The sequence below is a fragment of the Lactuca saligna genome, chromosome 4 (assembly GCF_052625555.1).
Source record: "Lactuca saligna cultivar CGN05327 chromosome 4, ASM5262555v1, whole genome shotgun sequence".
Taxonomy (NCBI): Eukaryota; Viridiplantae; Streptophyta; class Magnoliopsida; order Asterales; family Asteraceae; genus Lactuca; species Lactuca saligna.
Window position 1 is genome coordinate 333,353,801 of NC_136420.1, and position 12,019 is coordinate 333,365,819.

Genomic DNA, 12,019 nt, shown 5'->3' on the forward strand with positions numbered 1-12,019 from the left:
TCACCTTACCTTACATACCCCATCATTTTTTCTTATTTAAATAATAGTCGTTTTAGGTAAGACAGGGACCAAATGTGTAACAAAAACAAATTGTAGGGACCTTCCGAGTTAAAAAAATAAGTTAGGAATCAAACGTGCAAATTACCCCAAACCATAGGGACCATTCGTGTAATTTACTCTAATATTTAATTGTTTTTTTCCAAATAAACAAAGTAACTGACATAATCAATGATATTTGGTAAAAATTATATTATTTGAAAAAAGTTTAGTGGTGTAAAAAAACAATTTAATGACTAATATGTATACTAGATATAATACATTATTTTCTCAAGTCATGAGAATGTGCATAGAGATGGTATAAGATTGTCATCGCCAAAATTCAAAATATAATGAACTAAAAGTCGAGAATGTGTATAAAGATCGTTATCGCCAAAATTCAAAATATAATGAAACTAAAAGTCGAACGAATATAATGTTGTTATAAAATAAAATTTGAAAATAATCAAAACCCGGTTCAGTAGTGGTTTTGAACTTGACAAAGTCACAAAACCGGTCTGGATCAAACCAGTTGGGCTCGTTACGTGGGCTGTTAAGAGTCTAACCCAATTCATAAATATCGAGCTTACGTTACGTATGAAGCCCAAACCCATTCCGTCACCTCTTCGTCTTGTCCCCGCCGGAAATTATCAAAATCCAATCCATCTCCGCCATTCCCAGACCTCTAAAGGCGCCGGTATGTTACGTACTCGCCATTGATCGGAAATCAAACGCTAAGTATGGATAAAGCAGTGAGAAAACGTGGACGGAAACCTAAAAATGCAGTGGACGCAGAAGCAAACCCTAACTCAAACACCGCCGTTGCGGAAGAGGTCGTAGCTTCCTTAAACGCTGCTGCTGATACTACCAAATCCGACCGCCGTGGTTCCAAACGTCGTAGGAAGACTGGAAAAGAAAAATCTGATGACGTCGCCATTGTTGTGTCTCCTGAACGAAGAGCGTCTAGACACAGCGAACACAACGGGGATTGCGACATCCTTGCGACTGTTGCGGACGGTCCTCCGCGGTGGGAGAGCGTCGGGAAGGTTGTTCCGTCGATGGATGCGGTGGTTAAGGTGTTTTGCGTTCATACAGAACCGAATTTCTCGTTGCCATGGCAACGGAAGAGGCAGTATAGTTCCAGTAGCAGCGGATTTATCATCGGAGGAAGGCGAGTTTTGACAAATGCGCATTCTGTAGAGCATCATACTCAGGTCAAAGTTAAGAAACGTGGCTCCGATACCAAGTATTTGGCCACCGTGCTTGCCATCGGAACTGAATGCGATATAGGTCGGTGCATATTTTATTCATTGATGCGTAATCCTTGGTTATTATTTTGCTATTATAAATAGAAACATGCCACAAACCATCAATTTTATATTTGAAATGTAGCTATCACTTCACTTATCATCAGCCATGAAGTTTATTTTAACCTATCTATTTGCATAGTTTGTCTTAAACTAAAATTTTTTACATGGTTTGCAGCAATGTTGACCGTGAACGATGATGAATTCTGGGAAGGAATTTCACCATTGGAGTTCGGAGATTTGCCTGCATTACAAGATGCTGTGACTGTTGTTGGCTATCCTATTGGAGGAGACACAATCTCTGTTACCAGTGGAGTTGTCTCTCGCATAGAGATATTATCTTATGTTCATGGATCAACCGAACTTCTTGGTTTGCAAGTAGAAATCTTGATACACACTCTCCCTTCATTTTCCATTTATCATTGCTCTGTATTGTTTTTCTGATTATTGATTATTTTGCAGATTGATGCTGCAATAAACTCTGGGAATTCGGGTGGCCCTGCCTTTAATGACAAAGGAGAGTGTGTTGGTATTGCATTTCAGTCTCTTAAACATGAAGATGCAGAGAATATTGGTTATGTCATACCAACCCCAGTTATCATGCATTTTATTCAAGACTATGAGAAGAATGGTGAATACACAGGTGATTCCCATCACTTTCACCTACTTATTTCATCTTGTTTTTTTCATGAACTTAGAGTTTTGAAATCTTGAATTGATTAGGGTTCCCGATTCTTGGAGTTGAGTGGCAAAAGATGGAGAATCCAGATCTAAGGATGTCAATGGGAATGGGCAATGAACATAAAGGTGTTCGAATCAAAAGAATTGAACCTACAGCTCCAGAGTCTAATGTCTTGAATCCTTCTGATATAATTCTTAGCTTTGATGGGGTTAATGTTGCTAATGATGGAACAGGTATGTTTCTCTTCTCTATGCAAAAGACGTGAATGCCCTCATTAGCCTTTGAAAACTTTTCCAGTTTAAATATTTTTTACTGTTTTCTGGTTTATGACTTTCTGCTACATGCTGCACATGTGGTACAATTATTAATATTTTTGTTATTATTCTGAACAAAACTACAAGATTTATTTTTTTAAGATAAAGATTCTACACTATGTTATATCATTTTTCCAGTATGGTCCAAAAAAGAATCTTTTTGGCACATTTCGTCCTTATTTACCGTTTCATAACGCTTTCAGTCCCTGAGTTACACTTACATCACAAAACAAACGTGTAAAGCCCATGTAAAAATGACCATTTTACCCCTCCCTTTTATATAAACACTTACTGAGCTTTCCATTTTGATTGTTTTCAGTTCCCTTCAGGCATGGAGAGCGTATCGGTTTCAGTTACCTTGTTTCACAAAAATATACAGGGGATAAAGCTCTTGTTAAAATACTCAGAAAATCAAAGATACATGAATTCAACATAAAACTTGCAACTCACAAGAGACTTATACCTGCACACATTGGAGGCCAACCCCCCTCCTATTACATCATTGCAGGATTTGTCTTCACTGCTGTATCTGTCCCATATTTGCGCTCTGAGGTGCGTGCTTTTATTTATTTATTTATTTCTTTTTTAATTTCTTTCATAATGTTTTTTTTTAAATAAAAAATAACTTTCGGGTTTCAGTATGGAAAAGATTATGATTTTGATGCTCCGGTGAAACTACTGGACAAACATCTTCATGCCATGGCACAATCTATTGATGAGCAACTTGTTGTAGTTTCCCAGGTTTGTTTTTTTTTTTTTTTTTTTTTTTTTAAATTTATTTATTTATAAATTTTCATTCTCCCATTGATCATATCAAATATTAAAGTTGTTTTTTTTCTTCTGTTTCAGGTGCTTGTGGCTGATATCAATATTGGGTATGAAGAAATAGTAAATACTCAGGTAAACAGAAAATAAAAACAACCAAGGAATTGTTACAAATGATTATAATCATAATTTTCATATATTGTTAATTTGTTATTGTCTTTCTCACTATTTGTTTTTATATAGATTGTTGCTTTTAACAACAAGCCAGTGAGGAATCTGAAGAGCTTGGCTGATATGGTGGAAAGTTGTAATGAAGAATTCCTCAAGTTTGACCTTGAATATGACCAGGTTAGTGGGGATGCCTTGGATGACAGGGACTAAAACTGTAACTAATGTAAATTATAAATTACAGGGATCGAAACTGTAATTATTGAAACTAAAAACTATAGGGAAAAATATGTAGTTATTGAAAATTTGAAATAGGGGCTAAAACTGTAATTAATACAAATTCAAAACTACAGGGACTAAAACTATAATTATCTTAATTTAACAACTACAGGGACCGAAACTGTAACTAATGCAAATTATAAACTACATAGACCAGAAACTGTAATTATTGAATTTAAAAACTACAGAGGCCAAATCTGTAGTTGTTGAAATTAAAAACTATAGGGACCTAAGCTGTAATTAATACATATTAAAAACTATAGGGTCTAAAAGTATAATTATTTTAAATTAAAAACTACAGGGACTAAACATGGAATTATTTCATTAGTCCTGAGGCCATGAAGTTCAATAAAATGTATTGCCATGTCATCATTGGTTGATGCCACGTCAGAAATGTTACTAAGCGTTATTTATGACTTTTGTGTAGATTGTGGTGTTACGGACGAAGATGGCAAAGGAGGCAACTCGAGACATTCTGTTAACACATTGTATACCTTCAGCTATTTCTAGTGATCTAACTTAGACCCTTTTACTTTCAACATATAACATGTTTGACCCTTGTCTTACATAAATTCGTAAAAAGCTTCGACTTTGATTATGTAATGCGGCTACTCTTACCATGGTGTTTTGTGCTTTTATAAAAAGTGAATTTTTACGAGGAGTAAAAAGATTTTGACTTTGTTGTTTGATTTCCCAATTTGAAAAACAGGAATGTGAATTATGAGAATTCATGTTAGTGGAAGAAAATTGTTAGACCCACTATGAAGTATGAAGGCAGCTTCAAAAATCAAAACCAGATTAATCATATAATCACTTTAAATAAAATGAGATTTACCATATAATATCAAACCCTTTTTACCACAACTAAAGGTTTTATTTTTGTAAACCAAAAACCACAAAGAAGCCTCGCCATATTTGCTATCAGGTAGGCTATGTTTGGCTGACTAGAGATGAAAAACTTGCTGAAAACTAAAAAACTAACTTCTTGATAATAATTTATAATGGGTAGAAATTTACTGCCAGGTTAAAATGAATATAAAAAGAGTTAAATATCATAAAATGAGTATGCAACAAGTTTCAATAAGCTAAAGCAAGATCTTATAAACAATATATATTTTTTTTTTAATCTTTCGTTGAAACTTGAAAGAAACATCTTTTCACCAATACTTTAGTAAATTTAAGTAAATTTTTTAATGACGGTCCATTTGATTATTTATGTCTAACTCAAATTGCTTGGATCCCATATCATAATCTTATCTCAAATATCATGGCACGATTTTGTTCAAATAATGTGAGCTGTTAAATATTCATGTAAAAGGTAAATAGTCTATAGAATATTCCTATCTAATAAAAGAGTAGTAAAATTGACACGTGTTAATCAATTAAAACTTGAAATTAATTATTTGTTATTTGTCAGTTTTTGGTTTTTTCTCATTAATTACATTTTCACTAATTCACTTCTCCTTTTTGCACAAATGAAACACATCATCAAAAAATTGATTTGTAATATCTATTGCCTAATTTATTACAATAACCCTTAATCAATAAATGTAATTTCAAACAATCACACCACCTTTATGTAATCCCTTCAAATATACTAAATCCCTACATAACACCTATTCATTTTTATAATGTAATTTTCAAATTTTCAAATAAAACAATGTAAACAATTGTACAATATACTCAATATATATAAAAATATTTACCTCATCTTCAGTGAATATTCACGAATTTATTGTTATTTTTCTTCGTTACTTCACAAATAAATATTGTCTTATATATTTTTTCAAAATATTTTTCATATTTTTATTTAAAACAACGATTATAATTTTATATAAATACAAAAATATATATCTTAATTAATAATTTATTTATAATAATTGATTATTATAAGTTTTTTTATATAAATATTTAATTTATTTTATGACTGTGGTTTCCACGGGTTATAACCTAGTTCATTATATATATATATATATATATATATATATATATATATATATATATATATATATATATATATATATATATATATATATATATATATATATATATATATATATATCATTATTATATATAAAAACCTTGTTTTTCTCGTGCCTCCAACATCCGATTTCCAGTCCTCGCTTCACACCACGTAACCCAACTCCGTAACGACGCAACTCAACACAAACGTATCTTCTTTCCCTTTGCTATAACGTTTCACATTCTGAACAACAAAGACCGATCCACTCAGCGATTCCCTTATCCTCAAAGACACAATCTACGGCTTCCTCCCCACAGGAATACCAACGAGATCATCCATAAAAAACCCTAATTTTCCGTACAACAAATCGTCATTATCTATGTACGCTTTATCATTCATTGATCTTACCAATTTCTTGAATACAAAAGACCGAGTACGTCATCCACACAACAAAACCCTAATCGAGCAATTAAAGATTTAGTCAATCCACCCCTATCGACTGAGGATTGATTCATCTTCCCAAATTCTTCAACAAAGGTTAGACTTCCGCTGTGTGCATACTGTCAATTTTTGGTTTCCATTGATTTGTTAAAGAATTGTTCTTCCTGTTGTCATGTCAATAGTCGATCATGTGTCAAACATGATATGTTCCTATGAAATTTCAAAATTGATATTATGAAAACCAAGATTGTTGTTTTAAAAATACCAGCCAAATGTCAATCAACCCCCAATAACAAATAAAATCCACATGAAAAGGACAATAGGTTCTTTATGATACGCTCAACATGTAAACCTAATGACATTTTCATCTCAGATATTTCAACTAAGCAAATGATATACTTACGCATCAGGTTCCCTACTTAATTGTAAATCACCCAATTTCACTAAAATTCTCCATTCTACTCCCTAACACATAATGGACAGAATAACTAATTACTTATAATCATGCTCAACATTCCAATTAAAAGCTAGCACCTTCAACAATTGAAACAAACATCACAAGATATCATGTTAGCTTGCTGGACTATTATTCTTAATATTCTTGTGAAGATAAAGGATGATGAATGGTTACCAAGTTTGACATTTATTCTACTCAGTCAATCAAAACATATCAAAAACCTTTTGCACCAAATTTCTTATTTTTTCCATTTTACAATTTTTTTTAAAAGGTTTCAATGGAAAGTGGTAATTTTGGTAAAAAAATTTTTTTAGCAAAATTCCAGTATATAGTAACCAACTTCCGTTAGCAGTTACTTTGTACAATTTTTTCCTTCTACTGTACATTGTTTTGAAATAGGGATTTGATGATTTCGGGGCTTTGATTTAGCTAGAGAGGATGTCACTTAAGGAAAGGGATAGAGCTCACAAATTTGAAAGAATGTTGCAAGATAATGTCTTTCGAACTGGGTATTAAAAAATATGAGTCTCCTATAGTTGTTTTTTATCCTATTTGTGATTTAGCCAAGATTAGTTTTCCAGCATCATTATTACACGACAAAACCCATTACAACTACAAATTATATGTATGAATTACATTAATTGCTAAATTCCTTTCACCATATAAATTCATCCCATATATGCCAAAAGAATAAAAAAAGATCATTCTCCCCATAGTGCTATATTTTCAAATAGGCGAGTATGGGTAGAATTTAATGAGATTCTACCTTCATTTTCGAAATTCCATACAAGTTTGTTCTTACATTGATGATATAGTTGTTAAGCCTTTTGTATATTTAACCTTCATATTGTTACACATATCATTCTTAATAGTTGCTGTCAATCATCCTCCTCTGATTTGAATAATAATATTTGTTTTTACATTTAACTGATTTAATATTATATTTGTATTCTCATTAGATCAAAACCATATTCATGTATTTTCCATCGGTAATCTATATAAGCTTATGAAAGTACAATAATGATTTACTATTATTAGATCGTCCGTTTATTTCTAAAAAGAGACAATATTTTTCAAGTCTGACATTCATTTATTTCAAATTAAGATCCACTTATAACTTTTGTATTGTAATCAATCAATTTATAGTTTATGAATTTTATTCAAAATTTAGTACAATAAAAATTCTCGCTTAATGCAAAATATGTGAAATAAACTTAATTTTCCCAATTGCTCCTAATTAACTTGTTTTTTTTATTGAAACAAATCTGAAATTTTCTTACAAGTAATGTCAGCCAATGCATTGCATGTGATTGGTAGGCCAACAATCATATTGTATCATTTGCCAGGTAATTTTATTTCTGATCGATGTTTATGCTAAAACTATAAGTATAAGAAAAGTTATATTATATGGCTAGAAACCCTTAGCGGAAAGACCTACTGTAAATTTAAATAAAACTTTGAAATAAATTGACAAGCATATAATAGCAACCAATTTGAATATCATAAAGGGAAGTCAACAAGGCGTCTAATAATGATACAAAGACATTAGATTTTGTTGTTTTTACTGTTTATGATTTCATCATTACTTTGTTGATCAAATAAAAGATAAAATTTATCGATTAATTTAACAATTCGTATCTTTGTTTTGCTGCAGATGAAATAGCTGGATGCTAGCGCCATCAAACTTGTTTAAAAACTAATTTCTGGTCTCAAGTAACGGTAGAGAGGATTGAATTGACTTCATCTTCTAATGCGCTAATCAGAAGAGGGTATTTTGATTTTTTTTTGTTCCATTCGGAAGAGGGGTTATGGGAATATTTCTATTTGCTAATTGATGCATTTACATTGAAAATCCACATGTATATATTTAAAGAAAAATCTTCACTTTTGGGATATTGCCATATTATATTTTAGATTAAGGAGTTATCTAAATTAACTTTCATGGGTCGTGCTTAGCACGGGCCTCAAACTATTCTAGTATATATATATATATATATATATATATATATATATATATATATATATATATATATATTTTGAAGTTATGAAAAATTTGAAACAGTACTTTGTTTTTTGTTTTGATTGGTTGGAATTTCTTTTTTCAATTAATGTTACAATATTCATCATTCACCTTTATCCTTTTGTTCACAAATAATTTCACTTTCGTTTTATTTTTTCATAACTTTCGTCTTTTATTACATATTATTAGTATTTAGTCATATTAATATTTTTTTGGCAGGAATGGTCCTTCAACTATGTTTGGGTCATTTTAAAGTTGCTTCATTTTTGTCTTTTTTGGTCTCTCTACTTCCGTTGGTTATTTGTGGCATTATAGGTTTCTATATTTTCGTTTAATTGTCACTTTATTAGTTTTGCTTACAGATTCATTGATGTTTTTTTATTTCTTATTTTTTTATAGATCAGTTAAAGAGGGAAGGAATGAACAACTCAAACTATAAACATTTTCAAAGAACAAACAACGGAAAAAATTATCGTATCCGACCCCCGCAACGCGGGGGTTTCCCATCTAGTTATTATTAAAGATCTACAAATAATTCATCCTTTGTAAATTGATTGTAGATAATAACCATATATTTATGGGTTTAGAGAATTTATGTAATTTCTGACTAGAGAGTAAACAACAAAATTGGTCCTTGTGGTTTGCAAAAAACTGTTGATAGAGTTCAAAAAAAATTTCAACTTATACGGAAGGTCCAAAATCAAAAGTTTTTTTTTTTTTTTTTTTTTTTTTTTTTTTTTTTTTTGTGGTTTTGCCGTTTTGGTGCCTTAAAAGTTGTAATGACAATTTTTTTGTTCTTTTACATTTAATCTATTACTTTGATAATTAAACAAATAAAAAACACACCCCACACCCACCCATGGTCTCTCTCTCTTTTTCCAAGCTCAATTGTATTAATATAGATATGTCAAAAAAAATCAAAATGATAATAATAATAAGAAAATGAAAATGTTACTTATAGCTAAAAAGTTGGTTGCTAGTTATTAAAATGTTATGTTTGGTAAAAACCAACCGAGAACATAAAATTGCATAAATAATGATTCAACATTAAAAGAAAAATATGTTATATCCTTATTTTTAGAATGACGAGTTAGTATATGTGTGTGAACTCAAGAACTTCTTGTTATAAATATCTTGTTAGACGGTTTGTTAGCTAAGCGGGCTAGCTCCAACTTTTCAAAATATGTTATATTCTAAGTGGTGATACTTTTTTATTGCAGAGTACGATAATTTTGTGACTTTAGACTTATAATTTTCGGTTGAAGACAATGTTCTATTTCTATGTGGCTACGGGTTTCATTCATTTATCCAAGATGGAGATTGTTGAGCTTTGTCTAAAGGAATAAATAGTAGTTTGCATCCCACATTGCTACAAGGATGAAAGTTTGGGAGGACTCCAAGTTTATAAATAGAGTCCAAGGCTTAGGTTTCACAATGCTCCACCAAAATACACTTGAAGTGTTTGATTATTTCTTTCTTTTCTTGTTTTAGAGTGTCGCAAGTGTTAGTTAACTCTTTGGAGGATGTGAGTGAAATTTGGGAGGGATTTGAGAGATTAGTCTATGTAATTGTAACAATTTATTATATAATAAATACTTCTCTCTGGAGGCTCGTGAGTTTTCTTCAGTTTTAGAGTTTTCCACATATATTGTGTCAAATTATTCTCTATTATTGTTATTGGAAGGATTGTTGGGGATCACTGAGGCCATTTTCCCACCAGATCCAAAAGCTAAAAAAAAAAAACTGAAATGAAAACTTCGACTTACTCCAAAGATATTTGCAACTGTAACTCCATGATCACTTGCATCAAAACTTCTAATAAGTTAAAACTTCTACTTATTCATGTTTTTTCATAAAATTATAAAAAAATAGTTTAGATATACTTACTGTTCAATCATCGTGATCTTCAAGGAAATATTCGATGATAAACTTCAATGCAAGCAACGATACATTGATTAGAAATACATTGTTGACATTGGCTAGAAGGAGAACAATTGTATTGTAACGTCTCAAATTTTCAACAAAAATTTTCTTTTGAAATGCAATTTAAACAACAAAATCCATTTTCTTAAAAAGTATCATAATCATCCACTAGGTTCAAATACATAAAACATAATATAGAGTCAAGAGGAAGTCTCAAAAACAAGATATAGATGCGAGTATAATCATGTTGCGCCTTTTCCTTTCTCACCAGAACAACCTAAAAAACATTTAAATATAATGAGTAAGCATGAATCTTATTTGAGTTGCCTAGTATACCCCATATTTCATCACACATACAATGCATACAACTTTAGGCTCCCAGTTATTCTTCTATTGGGCATGTAGGCTCCCAATCATCATCTCATATGACATGTAGGCTCCAATTCATCCTCCTATTGGGCATGTAGGCTCTCAACCATCATCCAATAGGTCATGTAAGCTCCAAACTATCCTTATATTGGGCATGTAGGCTCCAAGCCATTATCCCATAGGACAACATATGATCTCATCGACCAACCTTCCAAATATCATAACAAAAGACTATGGTAGTCTAATCATACAATCATACACTATCGGTACACGTGCATACCACTACGCGAATAGCATATAATGTCAAATACATAATAATAAAAATCACTTGAAGCTAGAAGTCCAAGTCGCACACACAAGACTCCATAAGTGAATCAACTAACAAGAACCAACTAAATTCACCATTAGACGCATCTCATCAATCGAGACTAATAAGAGGTCAAACCTATGTATAAAATCTCATTGTCCAACAAAGATTGAATAATGGTCAATGTTCAACAAGCCTCACACAAATCATGGTCGCGCCACTACCACTACAATCATGGTCGCGAACAAATCGTGGCGACCAAAGGTTGGTCGCTTCGTGCTTCCTAGATAGAACAAGCACATCTATTTAATTACTTAATCATTGGAGTCAAGGACTATAACTTTCCAAAACCATCTTGGGAGGTGTATAATGGATAAAAATCCAAGCTTTATCAACATAGAAGCCAATAACATCTCAAACACTAACGTTAGATCTAAAACAAACCACAACAGGCTAATAATTTATTTCAAGGATAAAAGAGAGAGTCATGCATGCACACTTTTCACCTCAAGAAGTCTAGAAGAGTCCTCTAATCCACTTATAAACCCGAAGTTTTCAAACTCCAAAGGAAAAAGGACCAAACATGACCAAATTTTATTCAAAGAATAGATCTAGAAGCTTAGAATCATAAAGATGCAAACTTTAACACTTACATAGAAATAATAGATGAAAAGAGTGTTGATACTCTTCGATCTAGCTTCCGTTCCACCAAACACAGTAGTTTATTCTTCAAGTTACACACCAAAGGCACCAAGAACTCAAGAAAGGATGAGAGGAGGCTAGGGTTTCAAGCTTTAGGGTTTACGAAGGATGGAGAATGATAAATAAGTTGGATGGCTAGTATACACAACTCCGAAATTATGGGAAGAAAAACCAATCATGAAGATTACCAAAGAGATGAAGTTCATTAGATAATATAATCTTTGCAATTTGTTTATCTCAACAATGTATACACGACCAATGGAATTGGAGATTTGAATCGTATATT

The 12,019-nt window shown here is 31.7% G+C and overlaps 1 protein-coding gene and 1 long non-coding RNA gene across 2 annotated transcripts; both read left to right on the plus strand.

Annotated features, from left to right (window-relative positions):
• Positions 1-635: 635 nt before the first annotated feature.
• DEG9 (DegP protease 9) lies at positions 636-4,154 on the plus strand. Its single transcript, XM_078992977.1, has 9 exons — positions 636-1,326; positions 1,522-1,721; positions 1,806-1,986; positions 2,067-2,258; positions 2,659-2,891; positions 2,979-3,080; positions 3,189-3,239; positions 3,348-3,452; positions 3,979-4,154. Exons 1-9 carry the CDS (start codon positions 777-779, stop codon positions 4,072-4,074), a joined length of 1,710 nt encoding a protein of 569 aa, XP_078849103.1. The 5' UTR covers positions 636-776; the 3' UTR covers positions 4,075-4,154.
• A 1,517-nt stretch (positions 4,155-5,671) lies between these two features.
• On the plus strand, positions 5,672-9,056 carry LOC145040125 (uncharacterized). Its single transcript, XR_013679864.1, has 3 exons — positions 5,672-6,051; positions 8,067-8,181; positions 8,832-9,056. It is a non-coding gene; the product is annotated as an uncharacterized LOC145040125 (long non-coding RNA).
• Positions 9,057-12,019: the final 2,963 nt, after the last annotated feature.

Coding starts and splice junctions, on each gene's coding strand:
- DEG9 (XM_078992977.1), top strand. CDS start 777: ATGGATAAAGCAGTGAGAAAACGTGGACGGAAACCTAAAAATGCAGTG. Junction 2,259..2,658: donor TGTTGCTAATGATGGAACAG/GTATGTTTCTCT, acceptor GATTGTTTTCAG/TTCCCTTCAGGCATGGAGAG. Junction 3,240..3,347: donor AAGAAATAGTAAATACTCAG/GTAAACAGAAAA, acceptor GTTTTTATATAG/ATTGTTGCTTTTAACAACAA.